Source organism: Phaethon aethereus (assembly GCF_964289735.1).
Source record: "Phaethon aethereus genome assembly, chromosome: 17".
Taxonomy (NCBI): Eukaryota; Metazoa; Chordata; class Aves; order Phaethontiformes; family Phaethontidae; genus Phaethon; species Phaethon aethereus.
Genome location: NC_138593.1, coordinates 11,236,145 through 11,259,711, shown reverse-complemented (window position 1 = coordinate 11,259,711; position 23,567 = coordinate 11,236,145). Strand labels below are relative to the sequence as shown.

The 23,567-nt window shown below is 44.2% G+C and overlaps 1 protein-coding gene across 2 annotated transcripts in view; it reads left to right on the top strand.

Annotated features, from left to right (window-relative positions):
- The window catches only part of BCR (BCR activator of RhoGEF and GTPase), a gene marked incomplete at both ends in the record, with an annotated part of 98,610 nt that extends 76,569 nt beyond the window's left edge, over positions 1 to 22,041 (top strand). For both annotated transcript variants that reach the window (XM_082007713.1, XM_082007712.1), the window contains 15 exons: positions 982 to 1,103; positions 2,304 to 2,472; positions 3,849 to 3,968; positions 4,906 to 4,981; positions 5,579 to 5,683; positions 6,530 to 6,604; positions 7,764 to 7,861; positions 8,570 to 8,701; positions 16,422 to 16,481; positions 16,619 to 16,728; positions 17,565 to 17,704; positions 19,159 to 19,293; positions 19,885 to 19,990; positions 21,044 to 21,206; positions 21,952 to 22,041. In XM_082007713.1, the coding sequence (XP_081863839.1) occupies positions 982 to 1,103; positions 2,304 to 2,472; positions 3,849 to 3,968; positions 4,906 to 4,981; positions 5,579 to 5,683; positions 6,530 to 6,604; positions 7,764 to 7,861; positions 8,570 to 8,701; positions 16,422 to 16,481; positions 16,619 to 16,728; positions 17,565 to 17,704; positions 19,159 to 19,293; positions 19,885 to 19,990; positions 21,044 to 21,206; positions 21,952 to 22,041 (1,701 nt within the window). The remainder of the gene's footprint in view (positions 1 to 981; positions 1,104 to 2,303; positions 2,473 to 3,848; positions 3,969 to 4,905; positions 4,982 to 5,578; positions 5,684 to 6,529; positions 6,605 to 7,763; positions 7,862 to 8,569; positions 8,702 to 16,421; positions 16,482 to 16,618; positions 16,729 to 17,564; positions 17,705 to 19,158; positions 19,294 to 19,884; positions 19,991 to 21,043; positions 21,207 to 21,951) is intronic.
- Between the last annotated feature and the right edge of the window lie 1,526 nt (positions 22,042 to 23,567).

Below are 23,567 nucleotides of genomic sequence, written 5' to 3'. Positions count from 1 at the left end.
ATCCTGACATCAGAACAGAAGGCCTGAGTGTAGAGCAGGGCTTGAAACTCCTGGCTTCGTCACATCTGTCTCAGTGCCAGTGCTACAGCCTTTTTGTCTGTCATCTACAGAGTCCCTGTAAGGGAATTAGGAAACCAATGCTTCTGCCTAACAATGTGGGCCTCTTATTAAAGAGATTGTAAAGCTCCCTGGGACTAGAAACAGGAATAAAGGCATCAGGGTTGTGCAGCTTCTTTGCATCCTCTAGATTTGGGGAATGCTTATATGAGAGAGAGAGAGAGAGATATATACACACATATATATCTATCTCAATCATATGAGAGATTTAAACAGGCATGGGGTGGGGGCATATCCGGATGGTCCTATTTAAACACAGGCTGATAAGGGACTACTGAGAAGTTTGCTAGATTTTGTTCAGGAATCATCCCTTAACAGCACTTGTAATAAAGAAGCAGCAATGGCATTCAGCCGTTAATGTTGGCGGACTACTGTTGGGAATGGGGAGCAGAGGTGTTGGTGGAGGTGTTCGTTCCCCTTTCTCCTTGGTGGGGTAGCTTAAGCTGAATTCAGTGGCTGGGCAAGTAACTCCTGAGAAAAGTGGTGTTTGCTGCTCTCTGCTGGTTTGTGGTGGGGTGATGTGCTGTCCGTGATTCTGGCCCTTAGGTACGCAGAAGCTGGGCAATGACTCACAATAAATTACACTTGGGCTCAGGGACAGGTGATGGAGAGAAGCCTGAAGTCTAACCCAGAACCAGATAAGAAAGGAGATGCATGGCCATTTGTGCCCCTGGAATAGAGGGGGAAGAGCAGAGCTTGCAGCAAGGACCACTTAACAGCCTTTTTTTTCTGAATTAGACCAATTTACTGAATTGGCTCTGGCAGGAGTCATGTCTAAGGAATGTGTTGCCTCAGTGCCAAATCTGGGGTTCATACTGTGCAAATTAAACCACTTTTTCTGTTTTTGTTTTTGTTTTTTACCAGCACCGGCAGCTTCTGAAGGACAGTTTCATGGTGGAGCTGGTTGAGGGAGCTCGCAAACTACGACATGTCTTTCTTTTTACTGATCTGTTCCTGTGTGCCAAGCTCAAGAAGCAGATTGGAGGGTGAGGTTTTCCTTCTGGACTATGTACTTTGCATCTCAGCTTCAGCAGAATCCTGGGTTTAGCCAGCAATTTTAGTTGAATATGAATACCTCAGACCTGGGTAACCATAATCAACAAGATGTAGTTAGACAAGGAATGATCAGCAAGGCAGCACTGTCTATTATATGAGACCTTGGCCAAGTTCTGATCTCTCAGGAAAGGTTAATTCCTCCCTCCTGCCCTGAGCCTTCCTAGGAAAACAGCATATGTTGTAGCTGCTGGTATTCTGGACAAATGCTGTTTGTTTTTCTACCTCCCCTTTTTTTTAATAGGTGACATTCTTCACTTTGTTTTGTTACTAAGGTTATTAATTTTGGCCTTGCAGCTACAGCCAGTTAACAATTTTGCAGAAAAATGGAAAAGGTACAATGAACAGGTTATGTGTCAACCCCAAAGTGCAGCTATACAAACAGTTTTGTTGACATATTTCACAAATGAGAGGGGAGCAACCTTTACAGACATCCCTGCCTCAAAGAGGGCTGCTCTTCATTTGGTAGATGTTCTGCTCTGGGATAGCCCTCTCATCTTCTTGCCCTCCTCAAGCAACAAGTTGTCGCTGCCTCTTTTGAAGTACATGCTTGTGAGGAATGAACCTTCAAAAGAGTGGGAGATTCCCAGGAGTGGATGTTCTTGACAGGAGAGATGGAGAAAGAATAAATCACATGAAACATTTGAAATGTGAACTGGTTATCCTCATGAAAGCACTGGAGAGTGGCAGTCAGGAGCTGTAGTTTCTGTCTTCTGGTTGGATTACACAGAGCTTTATAGATACCGGCCCTCCTAGCTCAGGCAGGAGAGACCCGCGTTTAGACGTGTAGCAGCCAAGACAGAGGCATGGCATGGCTTTTGAACTTTGCTTCTATTGGGGCTTCAAAGAGAGGGCACGCAGGACTGGAAGGGTTTGCAAAAGATCTCTATGGTTTCTTAGGATGAAAAGAACTAGGTAACAAAACAAGTTGCTTTGTTATGTGCTGTACTGGCTATTGGCCCTTCTAGGCTTTCTTGCTGGAAAGGCCCTTTACCAGACTTTTTCTATGTGGGAGTCACAGTGAAGTTGTGCCATTTCTGTATCTTATCCACTACAGTGGGGAAGGGCTTTTGGGAGGGGGAGAGTTGCTAGACACCAGTAACAGTAAAAGGTTTGTACCTTCTGTCTTTCAGAAAAAGCCAGCAGTATGACTGCAAATGGTACATCCCACTCACTGACCTTAGTTTCCAAATGGTGGATGAGTCTGAGGCAGTGCCCAATATCCCACTGGTACCTGATGAGGAACTGGATGCCATGAAGATCAAGATATCCCAGATAAAGAATGACATCCAGCGTGAAAAGGTAAAAGGGATTAAGCACTCCATGCCAAGTACGGACTCACTCTCCTGAGATGAGGTGCTGATAGAAGCGGCATTCCCAGTGCTGTACAGCATGGGGAGTCATGCTAAAACAGACTGTTCAGCAGAGGCTTGTGGTGCAGCTCTGTTGTTAGTGATATCCAGATGCTCTGCAGCCCATTGTTGCTTGTCCTAGTGCACAGCTTGAATGATGGTGTCCTGTGAGGAGGCAGAAACAAAAAGACCCTGTAGCTGTAGCTCCTCTACTTGCATGGGACCGCCTGTGACTGCTATCACCATGTGGAGGGTGGGGCTCTTATGCTGGCTGGGACTTATGCGAGAAGGACTGGGACTGTGGTATGCCAATTTCTGGCTGTTAAAGTATGATCTTGCAAGTGATTTTGGTCAGAAGCCATGTACTTGTGGATTTTTGCAGGCTTAATTATGCTTTTGAAGCTTTTTCTGACCACCACTGTCAAAGAACCAGCAAATATAAGGAGAACGCTAATTATGTTGACTGGACAGTCTGACACAGATATGGTGTCCCTGGCCCAGGCTTCTCTTTGCTTGCAAAACATGTTTTCTCAGAGGTGTTAGACCCCAAACCTTCCTGGAACACAAAAGAGAAATAAGAATTTGAAAACTGAAAGCCTGTTTGTAGAGCAGGATATGAGTAACATTGTTTGTACTGTGAGAAGTCTATCCCCCACACTTCCAAAGAACATGCTCCTGCCTCTCTGCCCTGGCTGGCTTTCAAGAGAGGGCTTCCTGGAAAAAGTGAGATATTAGGAGGAACACCGTGTGGAAGCATCATACTCACAAGGTGAAGGTGTCTGATTCGTATTTCAGTGGATCAGTGCCAACAAAGTACATGGTTGGGTTTGTGACTGGGTTTTATCTAAGAAAAACTTTCTTTTCAGCTGACCTCTGTTGAAAATGGATCGGTGGTGGGTGGGAGAGAGTTTAGGTGACAGAGTTGTGGACAGCTTCTAGAGAAGTTTCTTACGCTCTCCTTAGGTCCTCCACAAGCATCCTTAACTGGCAGAGCTATGGCTGCCCAGTTACATGATGCTGCTGCAACCTCTGGAACAGAAAGTACAGGGTATAGCTGGGACAGTGGCCACACACCTCTGTAGCTTTGTCTGGGGCGTCTGGAATTGGGCAACTGAGCCAAGTCTGAGTGTAGGGATGCTGCAGGTAATATCTTCCAGAGCAGCTGGGAGCCCTGTGGATCCTGTCGACAGCATTTCTTCTGCCTGGGGCCGTTTGGCTACTTGGAGAGGGAAGGGACTGTGGATCTTAAAATGTCTGTCAGTGTAAATGGAGGCAAATGTTGGAGGGTAATGTGTCCTCTGTCTCCCTCTCTCCCCCACCCTTCAGAGGGCCAATAAGGGCAGCAAGGTCATTGAGAGGTTGAAAAAGAAGCTCTCAGAGCAGGAATCCCTCCTGCTGCTGATGTCTCCCAACATGGCCTTCCGGGTACACAATCGCAATGGCAAGGTGAGTGGCTCTTCTGGTCGCCCTCAGTGTACGAGTCAGGGGACGGGCATGTGTGTGTTTGTATATGCTGTTGTACCAGGAGGTCTTCATGCCCTCTACTGTCTGGCCTGAAAGCACTTGCCAAGCAGCAGACACCTAGCCCTTGCTAGACCAAAAGTTATGATGACATCTTGTAAGGCTATGACTACTTTGTATGCAACACTGGCATTTAAAAAATAACATTAGAAATTAATCCCCTACCTCAGCACCTGCACTGCCAGAGCAAGAGGAACGGCTCTCGTCACCTAAGGTAACTCTGCAGCAGTTGCCTTCTAGACGCCCTTCAAGTTCAAGGCTTAGCGCACTCAGGGCTGTCTCCTCAGGACTGTAGGCTGCACTTGGCACCAGGGATGCCGAATGGTTGTGAACGATCTCCTTTAGCACTGTGGGATGCTGAATGTGCCAGAGGTATCCCCTGCTCTGGCAGTGCTGTAACCTGTTACTGGCCTTTTCATGCACATGGCAAATGATTTTTACAAGATCCTGTTACTACTCAGCAGTGACCAGCTTGTGAATTTTCACTTCCTCAGCTTGTCTTAGTGTCTAGGCCTGTGCTGGAGGCTTTCAGGTTTCCCAGTGCAACTGTTGTGAGGAATAGCACAGAGCTGTCATGGAACCTCATGCTGTCAGGGATGTAGCTGCTGTTTGCAGGGTGGAGCTCTGTGAAAGCTCTGATGGCAGGAGCCTGTGTTGGTACCGCTGGCACATTGCTGAGAAGGCACATTTCCAGACTCCTGCCTGTCACTGACAAAGCTGTGATGTAGGGCAACTGGCAGGAGTACTAGAAGAGCAGTGTATCCAACAATCTCCACTGGATGAGGGTGGGAGGCAGGCAGGCCTGCTCTCAGTGGTCAGTCAGACTAATGCATACTCCATTTTCTTCTCTTTTCCTGAGTAGAGTTACACGTTCCTCATTTCATCGGACTATGAAAGGGCAGAGTGGAGAGAGAACATCCGGGAGCAGCAAAAGAAATGTGAGTGTCCCTCACCTGGGCATTGCTACAAATACTGTGATCTTATTGGAGAGCAAGAGTCCAGAGGATGAGGTATGGGGCAGAGTTCCATGCAAAAAGAGGGATGTGCGTTAAAATCCACAGCACAACATGGATGTCTTCTGTCTCTTCACATCTGAGCCTGTCTGGGGGGCTTTTGTGTGCAGCAACATGCAGGGAATGTATAAGGAGAGCACGCAGTAAGTGAGTGGAGAGATTCTCTCCTAGAGATCAGAGCTCTGTGCAGTTCCAAGTAGAGGGATCAGCTGCACCCTTTTGCCTGGCTCCAGTCCAAAGAAACTTACTTTCTTTTTTGGTATGGGTGTTTTTTGACTTTGCAAGAAAATAAGAGTCCCCCCTTGTTTCCTGTAAACCATCTTGAGACTTTTTACTCCAAAGAGTAAGTAAATATGCCCTGAACAGAGCTGGGCTGCAGCAGCAGTACAGACCTGAGCGCCACAGTACTGTTGTTGCGCATTGCCCAGGGAGCAGCTATCCCGTGTGTGCCCAGAATGAGGGAGCATGCATCCAGCCTCTGCTTCAAATTTTAGTTCCTCCCTCTTTGAATCTCCTTGGCAGGCTTTAAAAGCTTCTCGCTCACATCGGTGGAGCTCCAGATGCTGACAAACTCCTGTGTGAAGCTTCAGACTGTCCACAACATTCCCCTCACTATCAATAAGGAAGGTGAGACCTTTGGTTTATGCTTCCACATGTTGCAGCTGCAGTGAAAACCTACCTCTGCCTGCCTTTGTGCATTTCCCCTAGAACTGCTCTTACTGTTTCTTCTTGCTACAGGTTTCAACCTGGTGATGAGTTACAGAGTTCCTGTAAGAGGGGGGAAAAAAAAGAAAAGCTGAGACCATATGTACCCAACCTGTGTAGTTTAGTTGAAGTAGATGATAACATACAAGAAGAGACCAGCAGGAACAAGAGCAGTCAGTCATCCCAATGTCATTTGCTGCAACACTAAAAATACAAGCTCCAAATTATATGGCTACATCTAAATTAGTAAAATATTCCTGGACATCCTCCAGGATCCTCATTGACTATGAAATGGTCTTTACATGCAGCCATCATTCCAGGGATTGGAGTGCCTGGTGGAATCCTAGCTTGGGACAACTTTGAACCAAAAAACCTTTCTATACCTGGGAAATCTTTTTGAAGAACACTAGCTGGCCACAGTTGTGTCAGAAACTATCCTAAATTACTATTTAATCTGCTAGTAAAGACTTAGCCTCTATGTTTTACTTTTGCTCCTTTGAATTTCTACCGTGCTCTCTTGCTGACCCTAGAAATGGCATTGTAAAAGCCAGATGTTGCTAGGAAGTATTACAGGTGAAACCAACACGGAACCTGGAACGGGAAAAGTCTCCTCTTTTGCTGAAATGGCTAGATTACATGCTTCTGCCATCCTTTTTAGGAACAGTTTACCCTCTGCTTATTAACCTCTGTAATATCAATCTCGTCACTCTCTCTTTCATTCTTGGCTTCTCTGTGAACGTAACAAAATTCCTTGGGTCTTTTGTACAGATGATGAATCCCCAGGTCTGTATGGATTCCTGAATGTCATTGTCCACTCTGCCACAGGATTCAAGCAGAGTTCAAGTGAGTTGCAGTTCTGTAATATACAGAGGTATTGACAGGGGTTAGGTAAGTCAGGTGCTGTGACAGCTGGGCATGGACTGGTTTAGGCTTGTAGCATCTGGGATGATAGCGAGGAGGAGAGGTGATCTGCGGAACTCTAAGTGACATTGGTGTAAATTTAGGGGAATGCAATTTTCTAATGCTACTATTAATTCTCAGAAAGATATCGGGATCAAGCATGCATCTTTTTTTTTTTTTAGGCCTACCCTGTTGGTATGTTTTTTAAGCAGTGTTTGCTAATCACCCAGCAGTTTTAGATACAAGTCAGGCATTAATTCTTTCAACTGTATTTTGTTTTGCAATGAAAGAACGAGAAGCATTCGCTGACATCCAGAATTTTTGGTGTGAAGAGGTGTTAAAATTCAGGGGAGTGATTTGACAGAAGGATCAAAAAAGGTGAAAAAATAGACTGAAGAGAACATCTGTAGAAATAAACATGCTTCTCCGCCATTGATGAGGATAATCTAGGAAAAACTGCAAAACTTACCTAGCCCTGTGGCTGGGGATCCCGTTCCTATCTTAGCTGCATGTGCAGGAGGAAAGGAGTGAACTGGATGTACATGCTTTCTGTTAGCCTTCCTCCTGCCAAACCGATGACTTCCCAGATGTGGGCTAACATCACTTACAACATAACTTATAAATAAGGGCAGTGTCTACAGCTCATTACTAGCTCTTCAAAAATAGATACCACATAATTAATCACTTTGTGAAGATAATGAGGCTTTGATGGCTTACTCTTAGGGATATTATACTGATGCTGTTCTCAGTGAAATCGGTTCTGATGTGTTGGTGGGGTCCAGTGTCTACCTGTGGAAGTTTCATTTCTCATTGGTGTATGCCTTCTGCTCCTTGTGGATTGATTTGGGAAATACCAGATAATAGTGTACACCTGACTCTTGATAGAGGCTTGTCTGTGCTGAGGTTATTTATACAGCTGTGCTGGTACTTCAGCTTCATAAAGGCAGCTCTGCTGGTCCATATGATGAGATTTGTGCTCGATACCGTTACTGGTACTAATACAGAGAAGATACAAATGAATACACACCCTGAAAGTGATTAATGCAACTTAGGAGATTCTAGAAATTTGTAAAAAGTTTCTGTCCCTCTCTCCCCTCCTCAGATTTGTACTGCACGTTAGAGGTGGATTCTTTTGGGTATTTTGTGAACAAGGCTAAAACTAGAGTTTACAGAGACACCACGGAGCCCAACTGGAACGAGGTAGGTTGGATTTTTCTTGATATGACTTGTTCCATGTGCCCAACATCAACACATGATGGACAAAAACCTGCAAATAGAAGAACTTGCTGCATGCTCAGCACTTGTGCTGCATATGCTGCCTCTCAGAAAACACTGTTATGCAAGGTTCATATGGCTGACAGGGCTTGTAGAAGATTTTCCTCTTGTGTTAGTTATAGTTAAACAAACATTTCAGTACAAATGAGTCTTGTCCAGCATTTAATCATTTAAACAGATGCACATTTGATTTTTTTTTTTAAAGACACAAGTTGAAATATGTTGAAGAAGGAGATGTTTCTGTCTGCTTGTTGTGAGGGGAAAGAATTAGCTATAGATATTTTGCCTGTTTACAGCCAACTCAAACCTGCTGGGGAGCAAAATTAAATACAAGGAAGGTGGGTGAGTTTGTTTCTTTGAATGATGCTTTGCTGAAACTCAGTGAAACCTGATTAAGGAGTCAACCATCTTAGTCTCTGATTTGACCACCTTATATATACAAAATACAGTTTCAATTTATTTCAGACCAAGTCCATTAAAGAGATGGTTTTGGTCAGTCCTTAAGTGCTCCCTCCTGATGATTTTTAAGGAGACTATATTGATTATTAAGAGACTAGTGTCCTGCTGTGATATATTCATTTCCTTTCTTGCCTTTCCATTTTTTCCATTCTTTCCTTTGCTGGTGCCCTGCAGGAGTTCGAGATTGAGCTGGAAGGTTCACAAACTCTGCGAATTCTGTGCTATGAAAAGTGCTACAACAAAACCAAGCTCGCCAAAGAGGATGGAGAGAGCACAGATCGCATAATGGGGAAAGGACAGATCCAGGTAAGACTGTGCTTAACTCATTCCTACTACCCTTACTGCAAAACGTAACAGGACTTTTGAATCCTGGAGTGTACCAGGGAGGTTTTTTTCCTCTGCCTTCTGATTGTCTCAGCATTGGGGATTTTTCTCCAGACAGTGTGGTATACAGTGTGATTCACAGGCGGGAAGTCAGCAGCTTTTTCCCTGTTGCCTTGTCCCCTATGCCTGCTTCAGTACCCTTATGGAATAGATGCTTTTTCATGAAAATTAACATTTTGATCTCTGATTTGCCGGTCAACTTCAAAACTTCCAGCACAGTGTGTAGGAATTGCACTGTCGCTGAGCCCTGGGCACTGTTGAGAATGCTCCATTTGTGACAAAAGAGGAAGCAGTGAATATACTGTGTCCTCTGTAAATAATGTGGAAGAAATGCTACCTTCTGTATGTGCTGGAAGCTGATTGATGTGATAGCAAGGCCTTGGAGGGCAGGCTTATTGTCCTGATAACTGCCATGTCCAAAGTATAGTGTCCGTGACAGCAGGCTGCATCTGATAGACAAAGTGCCCCATGCTGATTCTCAGTGGTGGAAATCTCTATGTGGCAAATTTGTCATACACTAGGGGAGGTGATGAGATGATTGCAAATGGATGCTGCTCTCAGGGAGCTGCTGTGTGATAAAGCACAGAAGTTCCATGCAGGAGAAATCAGGTCATCAGTGGAGGATGACATGGAGAACACATGTTCCCCCTCTTCTTCCAGTTTGTTGCACTGTCTGTCCATAGCTTTAGGAGGGTGTTTAAATGCTGGCTCTGATGACACATTCTTTGTGTTGGACTGGTTGTTGTACAGAGCAGAGACCCTGTCCACATACCTTTCTCATTCTGGCATGCTGAAAAATACCACCACTTCTCCGTTTACATTTGACTCTTCATCACTCCAAGGATGACAGCTTTCTTCAGCATTTCAGTGATAGTCGTGCAGGCCAAGGTCTTTTGTGGGATTTCTGAAACAGCTCTGAGGGCTGCCTGCATGATCATATCTTCCCTTTACTCGAGGAGGGCTCATTGTCTAAATGAGTTTCATTAGGCCTGTTCCTTTCCCTCCCTCCTTGCAGCCCTGAGGCTGCCATGCTGTTTTCAGGGAGAGCTTTTTTCTCCAAATACATGGTGGATGTTTGAAAGAAAACTTGTGTACAAATCAATAAATGCTAGTGCAGGGTGCCTCCTATGTATGTCTCCCAGGCTAACCAGAAATCTCTGTGTCCCTTCTGCTAACAAAAGCTTATTTTCCATGAAGCTGAGCAACTATAAAAGAGCAAGTTTCCAGCCCTGAAATGCCCTGGAGGTTTGTGTGCTCATAATGGAGAATCCTGAAATCACTGACCCTCTAAATTCTTCAAATATTTTACATCGAATGATTTAAAAAAATGAATAAAATCTTTAAAATTTTTAACAATTTTTCTTTTCAACAAGAGCAGGAATTTTTATGCACAGCACTTGTACATTCTGTTAGAACATTTTATGCTTAAGTTAATGAGTAAAAGTACTCTTTGGTGACACTTGAATATTAATTGCATCTTGATTCTTTTAGAGAAACCTAAACAGTGGAAAGTAGAAAAAAAACAACAACCAAACAAAAACCCCCAAACACCATAGTACAATGTTTTTGATTAATGTGCAAAATTGCATTCTGTTGTATCGTAAAAGGCAAATGCAAAAGTTCTCTTGCTTTCAGTAAATCCCCCTTGCAATTTATAAAGAAACTTGGTGAGCTCTCAGAACATCCTCTTAATTCTCAGTGATTTCTCTCCCATCACACAACCTTTTAACACTATTGAATAACTGCAAAGAGAAATCATAGGAGTCTGGTAAGATTTTGGGTTGATAAGAGTTATTAAAGGTTTGTATTTTGTTTTCTTTCTAAAGCAAACACTATTTCTCTATTAAGAAATCATAATAATGCAACAACAAAATCGAATTACCACCTGTGGCTGAAGGTTAGCTGTATTAATGCTGTTAGTATCTTTTCCGGTCACTGGTTTTACAGTAATTTTCTTTCAGGATTTGCCCAGGTGCTTTTACATTAAATTTTGTTTACTTTAGAGTTGCTAGTATATCTAGGGCTTTCTGTTGTTGTTGTTGTTGTTGTTGCGTTATCGTTATTCAGCCAAAGTCTGTCATGTGTAAAGACAAGATCTGTGAAGTTGGATGAGGTGGTTTTTTTTCCTAAATTCCTTTTAGTTAAAAACCCTGGAAACATGAAGAGTCAAGAGTCATGTCTGCATCCTCCTGCTGATAAAAACAGGGAAATTTCTGCATTGGCTAAATTGCATGTATTGTTAAGCCGTGTATTATTGTAAATCTGCAACTTCCCACTACTGGGATTTCTGACTCACCAAATTCCCTGAGCTGCAGTGATGAAGACAATGCATCAAGGAGACAGGACTGTTTTGGCTGTGAAATGTTTACTAAATCTCTCCGTTACATAATGGCACTGCAGGAAGGAAGACTGGAAATTGGTCCATGTGGTCAGAAGCTTCCAGGAATGGGCAGCAATTTTAATAGCTCCCATTGCTCATATTTTCTTTTCCTATGGAATATTTTATTTACCTGTTTTTACAGCCACATGCAAGAGCTTCATTGCTTGCCAACCTGCAAGTTTCATCCCTTAAAAATAAAACCACAAGGCTTTAGTGTGGAAGAACCTCCTGTAAATGGAGAAGTGAAGTCCTCATCAGACCTTCTCAGAATGGCAGCACTGGATGTGCAGTGTCTTAACTAGCCAGCACGCGTGGTTGTGGGCTTCTGTTATGTCTCAGGGTGCCATTCCTGGGTACACAGTGAAGCTGAAATTATTGGGGTGTTTGGGGGAAGAAGAAATGGACATCTTATAGGAGGAAACATGAGGTTTAATTCATCTGTAAGCATCAGCTCCTCTCATTTTGAACTCTCTTTTTTCTTTCGGTTATTACCTTGCTATCCACCTTTGGCACTTGGGAGGCTGGCCCTTCTGCTCTATAACATTTTGCACGTCATGTGGCAGGCACGTCCCCATGTTTTGAGTGTAGCAGCCTTTTGTTTGGTCCTGAGACTCTGCATCTAAGTGGGCACATATGTCAGCAAAACTGGCCTCTGCCTTGGGAACAGACTGCATGAGTAAACTGATACTTCATCCTGTGATCCATTCTCCTCCAGTTGGTGCCTCCTGGAAATGCTGTTTCCTTTGGTTTTTGTTTTGGGGGTTTTTTTTCTGCATTATCAGCTCGGGCAAACCATTTTCTTCTCCCTTACAGCAGTGCTGGAAAATCAGAGAGGATACGACCTTAGATCAGTCATTTTGTGGTAGCAGTGCAACACCGTTCCTCTGTTGCCATGCGAAACAATTGCTCTTATCTGCTTAATTATCTGGGATGTCTCATAGCAGTGCACATGGCTATTTCAGACATCTAGGTTGTTTTCCATGTAAAACAGATTGTCACATGCTGTACCTCCCAAGTGTCAACTCAGAAAACCTTTTACACACTTGAGTTCATTTAAACAGTTTGCTCATGCAGAACAGTATCCCAGCAATGAAAACAGGGTGGAAATGAAGAAGGCAATGGGTCATGTCTAAAGGATGATGGTGGGAAAGATTAACGTGTCTGTGGGGAGCTTTGAGAAGAATGGGGTTATGGCTGGACAGGGCGTTTACAGCAGCAGTGAGACTGACACCAGGTATGTCACATCAGTTACAATTAAAAATTAATGGAGTGTAAAGTTGCTAGGGAGGTTTAATAAAGGGAGGAAGTAATGTGAATAAATAGCATAAAACACACTAACCTTAAGGTTGCCTTAGTCCTTGCTCCCAGGCATTTCGTTTCTACTGATGTGTCTTCATTTTTTTTTCTTCTTTCTGAATGTTTTCTCTTCTCTTCGGGGTGGGGGGAAATCATTAAACTTTCTGTGGTGTTTTACTAAGTCAGAGCACTGACTCCCTCCTTAGTGCCTGGCTTGCATTTGCTATGGACCAGCACCCTCAGTTTGGCTTTTTTCCTAGCTCCCCACCACTCTGCACACTCAGCCTCTACTGACTGCTATACACTAACTATCTGTCTTAATTCAGTGCTAAGCTGCTTTGAGGGCCAGAGACTTGTGCTCAGAAATCCCCGTAGTGCAGAGCTGCTTTGTTCTGTTGTGTTTTGTGTAGGATATAGAGGCATATGCTTGGGTCATTGGTGAATTTGCTTGCCAGTGCAAATGCCAAAGAACAGGCCACAAGGGGACTGGAGGTGCTGGGGGAGTAAAGAAAAACTGATTTGTTTGTATTTTTCCTGTGCAGCATGCACTTTTGATGGGGACTGTGCAAACAAGCCCATGAGATACCGTCTTCGAGGGTTTTAGCAAATCTGTCCTATTTGTATAGGAAACAACACCATTTTTTCACAGTTTCAGTGGAGGTGGGACAGGTCCTTTTGTCACTCAAACCAAGCAACTGTTTGAAGGAAATGTTTCGAGGTGCAGTAAATGTCACTGTCAAATTAATGCAGAGGCAGCCATTTCACAGTGCTTCCCCCTGCCTGAGCTGGCAAAGCAAGCGCTATGTGCTCGCTCGCTCGCTCGGAGCAGCCTTCTTTTGGCACGCTGGCTGTAGATCACATTCTTCTACTCAGTGTTCCTTCCTCCAGTTCCTTGATCTCCAAATCAGGCCAGAAGACAGCATGACCCCATTTGTCACAGGCCTTCTCTGTGCTGGAGCATCACACTCACTAATTCTCTTTGTCTTCAGTCTGCTTTGTCACCTGTCTGCTCTAGCTGCCCTTTCCCTGTGTTGCTCTTGCTGGCCTTAGAAGGTCAGTCAGCTGTAGGGTCCTGGACTGAAAGCTTGCTCAAAGTCTAAATGATGTTCTTAGTTTCCTGTTGATTCTGTTATTTCCTACTGTGACTTTATCAGACTGTTAGACCTGATCTTCCTGTCTCACTCAGTGTTGCTGAAAGCGTATTCAAGCTTTGCTCTTTTATTAGCTTCCAAAGCACTGGGGGGGGGGGGGGGGGGGAGTGGAGTGTGTTTTTGTTTTGTTTTGTTTTGTTTTAAACTGCTGTGGTTATTGCTGGTGACTTACAGGGGGTTGGCTCAGGGTCAGCCAGACCCATTCCCTGGTGCTTGTTCTCCCTAGTTGTCTCCATTCAATGCAAGCTGCTCCCCAGCAGCAGTCAAACAGCAGGAGAGGAGAGTGAGGTCCTGCCAGCCCTGCAACAGAGTTCAAAGATAAGGGAGCAAGAGGTAGCAGCAGGTACACTCGCAGTCGTTGCTCAGCTCTAGTACTTACCCAGCGAGGGAGAGCCTCTCTGAGCTCTCAGCTGCAGCACACTGCTTTTGCTAGTCCTCTGCAGCCATGATACCCACTCGTGAGAAAGAGTAGGACTTTGTTTGGCTCGTACTTTTTAACAGCTGTTTACTTGCTTTTGTTTTGTACAGTGGTAGGAGTTCCCTGGTCGTCACTGAGACTTAACCAGTGATACCTGTTAGCTTAAATAAACTGTAACTGGACCCTGCTGGACTCTTAACTCTTTTGGAAAATATTCAAAACCCTCTTTCCCCTTCAGTCTTAAGCAGTCTCTCTCTGCTATAAATAATACACTCTCAGTGACTCTGTTCTAGAAGCATATGGAAGAGTGCTTCCGAGCTGGAGGATCGGTTGTGACTGTGTCTATCAGCAGGACCATTTTGGCAGCTTAATGAAATGACTATTTAGGCAGCTGGAGATCAAGCTTTCAGGAATACCAAGCATGGTTGCTCTTCAGAGGAAACCAGACACTTCAGAAATGGTTTCCTCTTGATTCTGGGAAAGAATGCAGTTGTTGAAAGAAACCAAACTTCCAGTACGGAAATTCAGGGGAGAACAGCCTACATTCTGACCAGCTCATAGGGACCTTGGCCAGTCGCAGAGGCGGGGCGGATCTGTTCTGCCAGAGTTATAAGCAAACCTTCCTGGCAAGCAATCTGTTATTTGGGTTTGCTGAAGCACTGAAGCTAAGCACTGCTGTCCATTGGCTTCCTGGACCTTTGTGCAGTCCCAAAATGTGGGAGCTACTGGTTGCTGACTATTCCTTACAAGGGGTCTTCAGGAGTTTCTGCCAGAGTTGCACCTACAGGAACCGGTCCAATTCGACAGGAAAGCATGTGTGTGCTGGCAGCATCCCACTGTGGGCTCACGTCCGTAACAAAGTGCGCAGAGATAAGGTTGGCCTGACTTGCTTGTCTGTTGCTTCTTGGGATCTCTGCAGTGTGAGCAAGCAGGGAGAAACTTTTCTCTCTGATGGTTGGGTTTTTTTGAGGAGTGGGGAACAGTGCGGGGGGACTTGTCTCTGTAACTGTCAGCAGCATTGGGCTAGTTTGTTGATGATTTGAAAGAGTGTGAGCATGATTATGTCTGAGATCTCCTAGAATATGCTGCAGCTGCCATTGTTTCAACATTTACCCCTGCCTGTCAGGGAACTCTGCTTTTGCAAGGAGTTCTGTGAGAGGGAGGAGCTGTGCTGCAGAAATAGCTCTAGTGACTGAGTGTCTTTTTGTTTGCTGACGACAGTAAACTCAAACCATAGAGTCTAGTGCACTTGCTGCCTCCTGGTCTTGCTGTGTCAGTGTTCGAGAGCCAAGTGTTACAAAGCCACCTCAGGAGGCACCGAAGTCAGCTTGCTTTGGCTGGTTCCGATTGCTGACAGAAGTCCCCATGCAGACAGGTCTTTTCTCTCTTGCCAGTTTAGCTTGAGCTGAGTGCCCCTCTTCGTGCCTTCAGATGTGTTTGGACTCTCCCGGGCAGTATGGGAATGCTGGGTGATGTGAGTACTTGGGTGAGCTGCTCCCCAGCCTCACAACTGTCCACTCAAAAGAGATCAAGCAAAGCTGAAAATGGGAGATTAGGGCTTTGTATCAGAACTTGTTTCTGCTTAATGAATTCTTGCAATAGCAGGGCCAGGTGTCTTCCTGCCTCCATGCTCAAAGAGAAATGAAAAGGAATAGGCAGGTTGAAGGAGGAGAACTTTCCATGATTTCTGGGCCTGTTTTCTCAATTTCTTCTCTGTCAGATCCTGACAGAGGTTTGGTTTGTTTAAAGTTACTTGTCTCTGTATGGATCACTTATTTCTCTTCCTTGATCTCACTGTTAGGGTCATTATGTCTTTTTAATTCAGTGCAACGTAGTCCTTCGTGGAAGCTATTAGCTTCATAGCCAAGAGCTATGAAGTTCTCCAGTCTGGCTTTTTATTTCGGTGCAGTAATTTCACACTCATCCAACTTCACCTGTCTCTAGAAAACTGCAGAGGGAGACAGTTTCCTCTATTTCAAATCAGAGTTATTTCGTAAATCTCTCCTCCCCTTTTCTGACTCCTAGCTCTATGGGATGGGACAACTTTGTTAATGTGCCTCTTGTGCAATCTCTCTTTCTGTGACAGCTGAGGTTATTGGCTTTCAAACATTCCTTTTGCTCACTGAGGTTGCCTTTGTTGTTGAGCAGACACTGTACATATGTTGCTGGATTTTCCATGTGTGTCGGTCCTCACCAGCCCTGCTTAGAGAACTGCACGATATCTAAGTGTCCCATTACCTGAAACCTGGGAAACCTTGGAATGTGTGTTTTCCTATGGAAAAGAAATAACACGTTGAAAGTGGTAGTGCGCTCTCTGCTCACTTACAGAATTCTTTCAGGCTAGCTAGTTTCTTTGAAGTCTCTTCCTAGCTCACGGGTAACTTCCGTGTTTTTCAGCTGGACCCACAGGCATTGCAGGACAAAGACTGGCAACGCACAGTCATCTCAATGAATGGAGTAAGTATGGAAAACAGAAGCTGGCGCTGCTTCTGTACCTCTTATGTGCTTTATTTCTTTGCTCTTCATTGCAGCTTAAAAAAAAAAAAAAAGACATTGAAATATTTGAAATACACCAGCTGTTCTCTTTTATTCAGGTTGAAGTGAAGCTGTCAGTGAAGTTTACTAGTCGGGAGTTCAGCCTGAAAAGGATGCCGTCCCGGAAACAGACTGGGGTTTTTGGGGTCAAGATCGCTATTGTCACCAAGTGAGCTGATGGGTCACATTTCTTCCTGTTGTTTTTTAGAAAGCCAACTGGCCAGTGGGTTGCGCCTGTCTTTACCTCACTGAGGGATTTGTCAGTCCAATCTGCCACACGTGGGTAGTAGCGTAGATGGCTGTGGCAGCAGAAAAAAGGTGCTGTATATTCTCTGCGCTTCATTTTTTGCAGGGGTAAAAAACAGTGTGCACACAGGCTTTGAAACCCAGGGTGTTTACTTACAGCATATCACTTTTCTCAGTTCCGGAAATACCCCTTGCCCCATTACTCTGTAGTTAGCTGGCTTGGACACAAATTTCCAAAGCCACGGAAAAGTGATGTTTCCTTTCCATAATCGGAAATGTTCACGTTCTTTGGATCCTGGTGTATTATTTTAACCCCTGATCTTTTGTCATGAATCGTTTGCCAGAAGAAACCTGTTTGTTCTGTTATGTGGTTTGGGAAGTGTGGTATTTCCTCCCCATGGAATCGCATTAATTGGAAAGCCACAGTGTTGCTATGTATCCAAGGACTGTTTGGGAATCCTCTGACTACCTGCGCAGTCGCAGACTTCAGGCGCACTAGGACCTGGCCAGAAGCAAAAGTGCTCGGGGCAGCTGCAGATCAGCCAAAGCCATGCTGAGACACTCTGAAAACCCTTTCCAAGTTTTAAAAGGTGTTTTTTAGCTCAGTCTTGATTGACTGCTCTGACTTGCTCCCACCCCATCTTCCAGAATAGGTTTACACAGCAAAATGATGGGGTGATTTTAGCCAGCCGGCCTGGCTGGGGTAACAAGCATTGAGGGCACGGGCTGCACTGAACTCTTCTATCTGGCTTTCTTAAGGAGAGAGAGATCGAAGGTCCCTTACATAGTGCGCCAGTGTGTGGAGGAGATAGAGCGGCGTGGAATGGAGGAGGTGGGCATCTACCGTGTCTCTGGGGTTGCAACCGATATCCAAGCTTTGAAAGCTGCCTTTGATGTCAGTAAGTATTTGTGTCTGATGTTTTCCTTTGCCCTGTGAGAACCTCAGTGAACTCCCTGTCAGGTGGCTACGCTATTTTTAATCTTATGTTCCCCAAGAAGCATTAAGAGGTAGATATTCTCGCACAAGGAGAATAATTTTAACCGTGGCTGCATGTTCTATTAATATTCTTCAGCTACAAGACACAACCCAAGACCTACAACAGGATGGCTCCTTAGACTAAATAATGCATTTGTTATTCCTCCCAGCAGACATGAAATGGTGGGTTTGCCTGCCTTGCCAAATCTTTGTAAATGGCAGACACCTTCGTTAGGGGAAGCAGCAGCAATCAGAAGTCGTAATTTCCTCACTGTGTGAGGTGTCCAAATTAATAAGAGCCCCCAAAAAAATGTTCTAAGGTTGTCTAGGAAGGGTGTTTACGAAACTGGAGTTGGGTGGTCAGGGCTCCTGAGTTCTGTTCTTAAGTCTGTCTAGATTGATGTGCGCAGATTATAAAATCAGGTCATTTTGACCAACCTTTGTAAAGCCTTCTTTGATCTTGAGCTGGAAAGGGCTCCTTACTGATGCTGCCTTTAAAAGAATGGCATATATGTCCCAAAAGGCATCCAAGATCAGGCAGATGAAACGCCTCCAAATTTTCACAAAAAGTGCAATTCTGTCCTACTTCCAGCCTCCACATGGTGGTCCAAGGACTGTTCAAGCCACACTCGAGCTCCCTTTTGATGCAAGCAGTCATGAGGCCTGTGCCAGGTGCCCAAATTCACCCTCCTTGCACTTGTTCTTCACTTATTTTGTGAAATGTCTTCCTTCTTGCATTTTCTTTTCAATCCCCCTAAGCTACCAAAAGCATTGATTTTTATGAACCTTCACTAGTGCAAGTAAGGGTGTTTCACATTCTGAAAAAAAACTTTTTTTCATTTACATTAGATGTTATTTTACACTAAGCTTCATGAAACTAGCACTGGCTCTGCTGGTTGGTCTGTTTTAGGGGAAGTGGTTGGTTTTGTTGTTCTTAATAGTAAGAAAACTGAAATGTGAGCCCTGAATTGCCTGGGTACTCTAGCTACACTCAGTGGGGAGTGACCCTCAGAGTCTCTTACTCTAAGCTGTTAGAGGCAGGGAATTGGGATTCCAACTGTTGTCACCAACAGAAGTCGAAATGCATACAAATACCGTCAAGCAGGCCTTGCTGCAGATCAGGCCGCGGTCGCTGGCCCAGCGTAACTAACCCTGGGTAGTGTGCGGTTCCCCCTGCTTGATTTAAATCTAGACATGTTTGCAGTCATTTGTGCAGCGCCGCTCAGTTGTCAGAATTTAATCTGCAGAAATGTAAACAGGAAAAGTCTCAGCTGGTTGAGCAAAGACAAAGGATAAACAGAAAGAGCCAAAGCAAGGAAAAGAATGAATACAAGGCCAACAGCTTCTTTACCCTGCTTCCCCTCTTCCCTCTTTCAGATAACAAAGACGTGTCAGTGATGATGAGTGAGATGGATGTTAATGCCATTGCAGGCACCTTGAAACTCTACTTCCGGGAACTGCCTGAACCCCTCTTTACAGATGAACTGTACCCAAACTTTGCCGAGGGCATTGGTAGGTAGTAGCAGAAATAACCCTTGATAACGGAAACTATTCTGTAGGAGGCTGCTCCTAAAGCAATACAAGAAACATATTTATAATGTTGGACAGAAGCCTAGAACGAGCTGTTAGGGAGGTGAAAGAGAGCTCAGAAATGAGCATTGGACTGACATACTCTTCCTGTGAGCTTGAAAATGGGCAACTGCCATGCCCTTCTGTAAGTTGAAAATGTCTGGGTTTCTGAAGGATAGGTTAGGAATAGAATGACAGCCTACTCGTCGAGGCTGTGCTTGCTGTTTGCCCCATTCAGTCCTCCAGGGAAGCCCCCTTTGGGGGGGTGGTACACATGTCTTGTTGCAGGGGAAAACCATCATAATGGCTGAAAGTCTGAAAGCACTTGAACTGCTTGAGAGAAAAGGATTCTCTACATATCTATGAAATAAAGGAAAGAGATCCTGTAGGGTATTGATGTGCAACTCTGACCTTCCAACCTATGATGTAATTACAGTCCGTTCAGGACCGTCCGTATTTGTTGGTTTGGGAAATTACACAGTCAAATTGTCATTCACTGCCTGTGGTGATGTTTTGTTATTTTCTGTCTTGTAGCACTTTCAGATCCTGTTGCAAAGGAAAGCTGTATGTTGAATTTATTGTTATCGCTTCCAGAACCCAACCTTGTGACATTCCTTTTCCTTTTGGACCACTTAAAAAGGTAATATATGGATCCTTTAGACAGGTATTTGATGTGTAAAGCATCATCATTTTGAAAAGAGGAGCTTTTCCCTTGAATTCATGCTGAATCACACAAATGAAGAAGCATTTGCTGATTTGCTGTGAATGCTCATCAGATAAGTATTGTCTCATACTTCACTTAATGAGGCACTAAATCCTGAATTCCTTTCCCTCTTACACTGAAAGGATTAGAACTGAAGGAAAGGGGTAAAGTCTCAGGGCTTGTCTAGTGCAAATGCAAATTCCTGCTGCAATATTGCTGCAAAACTGTGCTTGCATCTGGGTACAAAGATCGGGAAAGGCTTTAGTATAAACCATGAAGCTTTGGCCATGTTTAAGGATTTATGAGCCCTGTCTTAAAAGGTATCTGCAATCTAACATGATGTATTTTTAAAAATTCCAGTAGTTCTGCTAACTGGAGTTGTCAATTCATTGCTTCGACTAGTCTTTCTGATCTTGTCTATCTCTTTGTAATACAGTTATAACTGTGGAAAAGGTATTTTGTGTGTTTGATATTAATGCAATAAGCTTGCTTAATAAATGCACAATGTGTTAATTTACATGTGTATTTTGTACATACCAGAGACTGTCACTAGAAAGATGAAAGATAATCTTACGACTGAGGTTCTGGATTAAAATCCAGGAAATCTGGGGTTTACTTGTGTTTCTGCTACAGACTTTTCTGCCCTTGGGTAAATTTTTTAACGTTTGTGCCTCAGATTCTCATTTATGAAACTGGGATGAAAAACATTCCTTTATTGCTGTCACACTTCTGCCTGCCCAGACAGTAAGCAGCAGTCCCTTTCCCAAGTTTAAGCCATGTCTGTAGAGTGCCTGGAGAGTGTGGTTGTGTCAGGCCGAGTTATTACTTATATATAAAGTTCATTTAGGCACATACAGAGTGAGTGGTTGATTGAATGTATTTAAAGCTTTTTACAAAAGGAATAAATACAGTTTCTTACTTAAGGACACTTCCAAACTCCAAACTCAGATATTTATAAAGATCTGCCTTGTTCATTGTTACTTCTCCCAGGGTTGCTGAGAGAGAAAGCGTTAACAAGATGTCCCTGCATAATCTTGCAACTGTCTTTGGACCAACGCTGCTCAGACCTTCAGAGAAGGACAGTAAAATCCCTGCTAACCCAACGCAGCCTATCACAATGACTGATAGTTGGTCACTAGAAGTCATGTCCCAGGTAAAATCCTAGATGTGCTATTGAATCTTGTGAAGACAATATGTGGGAAACTTCCGTCTTCTAGGAAGGCCTGGCTCAGCCATCCTTCTATGTTTTCATGACAGTTTTTTTGAGAACCATACAACTTTCACCCTTACATAGACATTTTAGACTGACTGTAGAACTGTGATTCTTCAGGCAGTTCAGTTTGCATCTGTGCTAATCCAACTTTTCATGGAAAAATGTCAGTATGCGTGCAATCCTGCATGTGTCGTGTTTGGGCATAGTAAGATTTTTGAGGGCACATACTGCCAGCCTGGGATAAAAGGACGGTCAGTGTTTTTTCTGCGATGCCCCTCAACACTTAAACCACCTTCACTGATGCACAACAAAATTCTTTGCTGAATTCGGGTTTCGCTGGCCACTGCTGCCTTTTGAAGGCAATGCAGAGAATTCAAACATAGAGGCTGTGTTGGCTGGTCAGGCTGTTTTGTGCTTTCTTGATTGAGTAATGGCAAATTCCAGATCGGATTTTTTCAGTGCAGTGGAACACCACCGCCATTGTTATACCCTGGAAGCTGAAACAAGTGTCTCTGAAGCGCTGCAAGTTTTAGTATCCCTGACATTATACAGTGTATTAAATGAAATACGTAACTGCAAGATGTTCCTGTGGAGAGAGCTGTAGGCATGTCTGCCAACTCTCAAATAGCAGGGATGGGAATGAGTTGACAGAGCTTTATTATTACCTCTTTCTTTCTCCTTCCAGGTTCAAGTTCTTCTGTATTTCCTTCAGCTAGAGACTATCCCTACCCCGGACAGCAAGAGGCAAAGCATTCTCTTTTCCACAGAGGTGTAGGTGCCTGTGACACCAACGGGACACAAAAAACTGCTCTTGGCATTAATCTGCCACACCTGAGAAAAAGACAACTGGTACTTCTCCAGACATTACTGGCCTGTTCCTGTCCTGGGGAATTACGGCCCTCAGTGCTTCTGCTGTTTGTAACCAGAGACAAGCCGAAGAGACAGGAGAGAAATCTCCTCTTTTGGTTGGTAGGACCAGAGCTGCCCTGGGGAGGGAGCCGTGCAGAACCTCCGCTAGAAGGAGCAATAGACACTTGAACAAATGAACCGCAGAGTGTGGCGATTATTCTTGCTGGGACTGTGACGGAAGGTATTCCTCGTTTTACGGACTTAATTTATCATAAAGAAACTTCAAGATTTCTACCGGACCGCTTGATAGAATACCCCTTTTTGGGTGAGGGGGAGTTAAAGGATATATCACAACCGTGTCTTTAATAACTGCTGTTTTTAAAGTACTGTTCTAGGCCGTGAAAAGAGTGTTGCTTTGCAAGAGGAGAGGAGAAGGGAAGGGTCTGGGATCAAAATGAAACAAAACAGTTTTGTGTACAACTGGGAGTGTTGGTTTGTTTGGGTTTCGGGGGGGGCGGTTCCCTCTCGTACACCCCTTCCCTTGCAAATGTTTACACAGCTCTGGGGAAGGAGATGCCCTGCTCTTGCCTATGTTGCACTTCTGATGGGTTTTTTGGGTTAAGGGAGCCAGAGCCAATGCTGTTACACTATAAACAAATACAGCAAATTAAAGAGGCAGGGAGGGTTAGAGTCAGTGATTCTGTCTGCTTGCGTATAAAGACAGGGGCGATATTATCCAGCAGGATTGCTAAATTCCTTAGACCCCACCAAACTTAATGAAAATTAATTGAGAAGACTGCTAATTCCCAACACTCCAAAGAAAAGCTGTTATCACTGCAAAAATAATTGAAGCATTTGTGGACAAACCGAAATAATCAATTGGTATCAGTTTGGCTGGCTGCTTACTCCAAACTTTTATCAGAACTTTTTTTTTATACTTGAATTTTTGGAGGCTTTGTACATTGCTTCTATAAGAGTCTTTTTCTGATAGATTCAAATACTTTGATAAAATGTGTCAGAATGTACTTTATGGACAATCTAGCAAGCAGCATGCATTGTGTGTTCTCCAGAAATTCCAACCCTGTTTTAAATAAGAGCAGTGAAGAAATTTCTATTGGAACTACATCGAGCAGTACAAAGGGTCCAGCCAAATACCAGCTCTGTGTTTCCCCGCCTCCATCGGTAAAAGCCACAGGGGTTACACAGGCGTAAAGGGCAGCAGTAGTTGTCTAGGGAATTGAAAGCGTAATCTAACTGCTGGTATCCAGGCTGTGAAGCAGCTGTGCCAAACATCTGGGGGGAGTGATCCCGTTTTCATAAAGTACTCCAGCCCCCTTTACCTCCTACCCAGCTCTGCAGCATCCATGTAGTGGCATCTGTCCATCACCATCCTGGCGAGAAGAAAAGTACAGCTTGAAGTCAAGGGAAGGAGTCGGCACGGGAAGGGGAGGG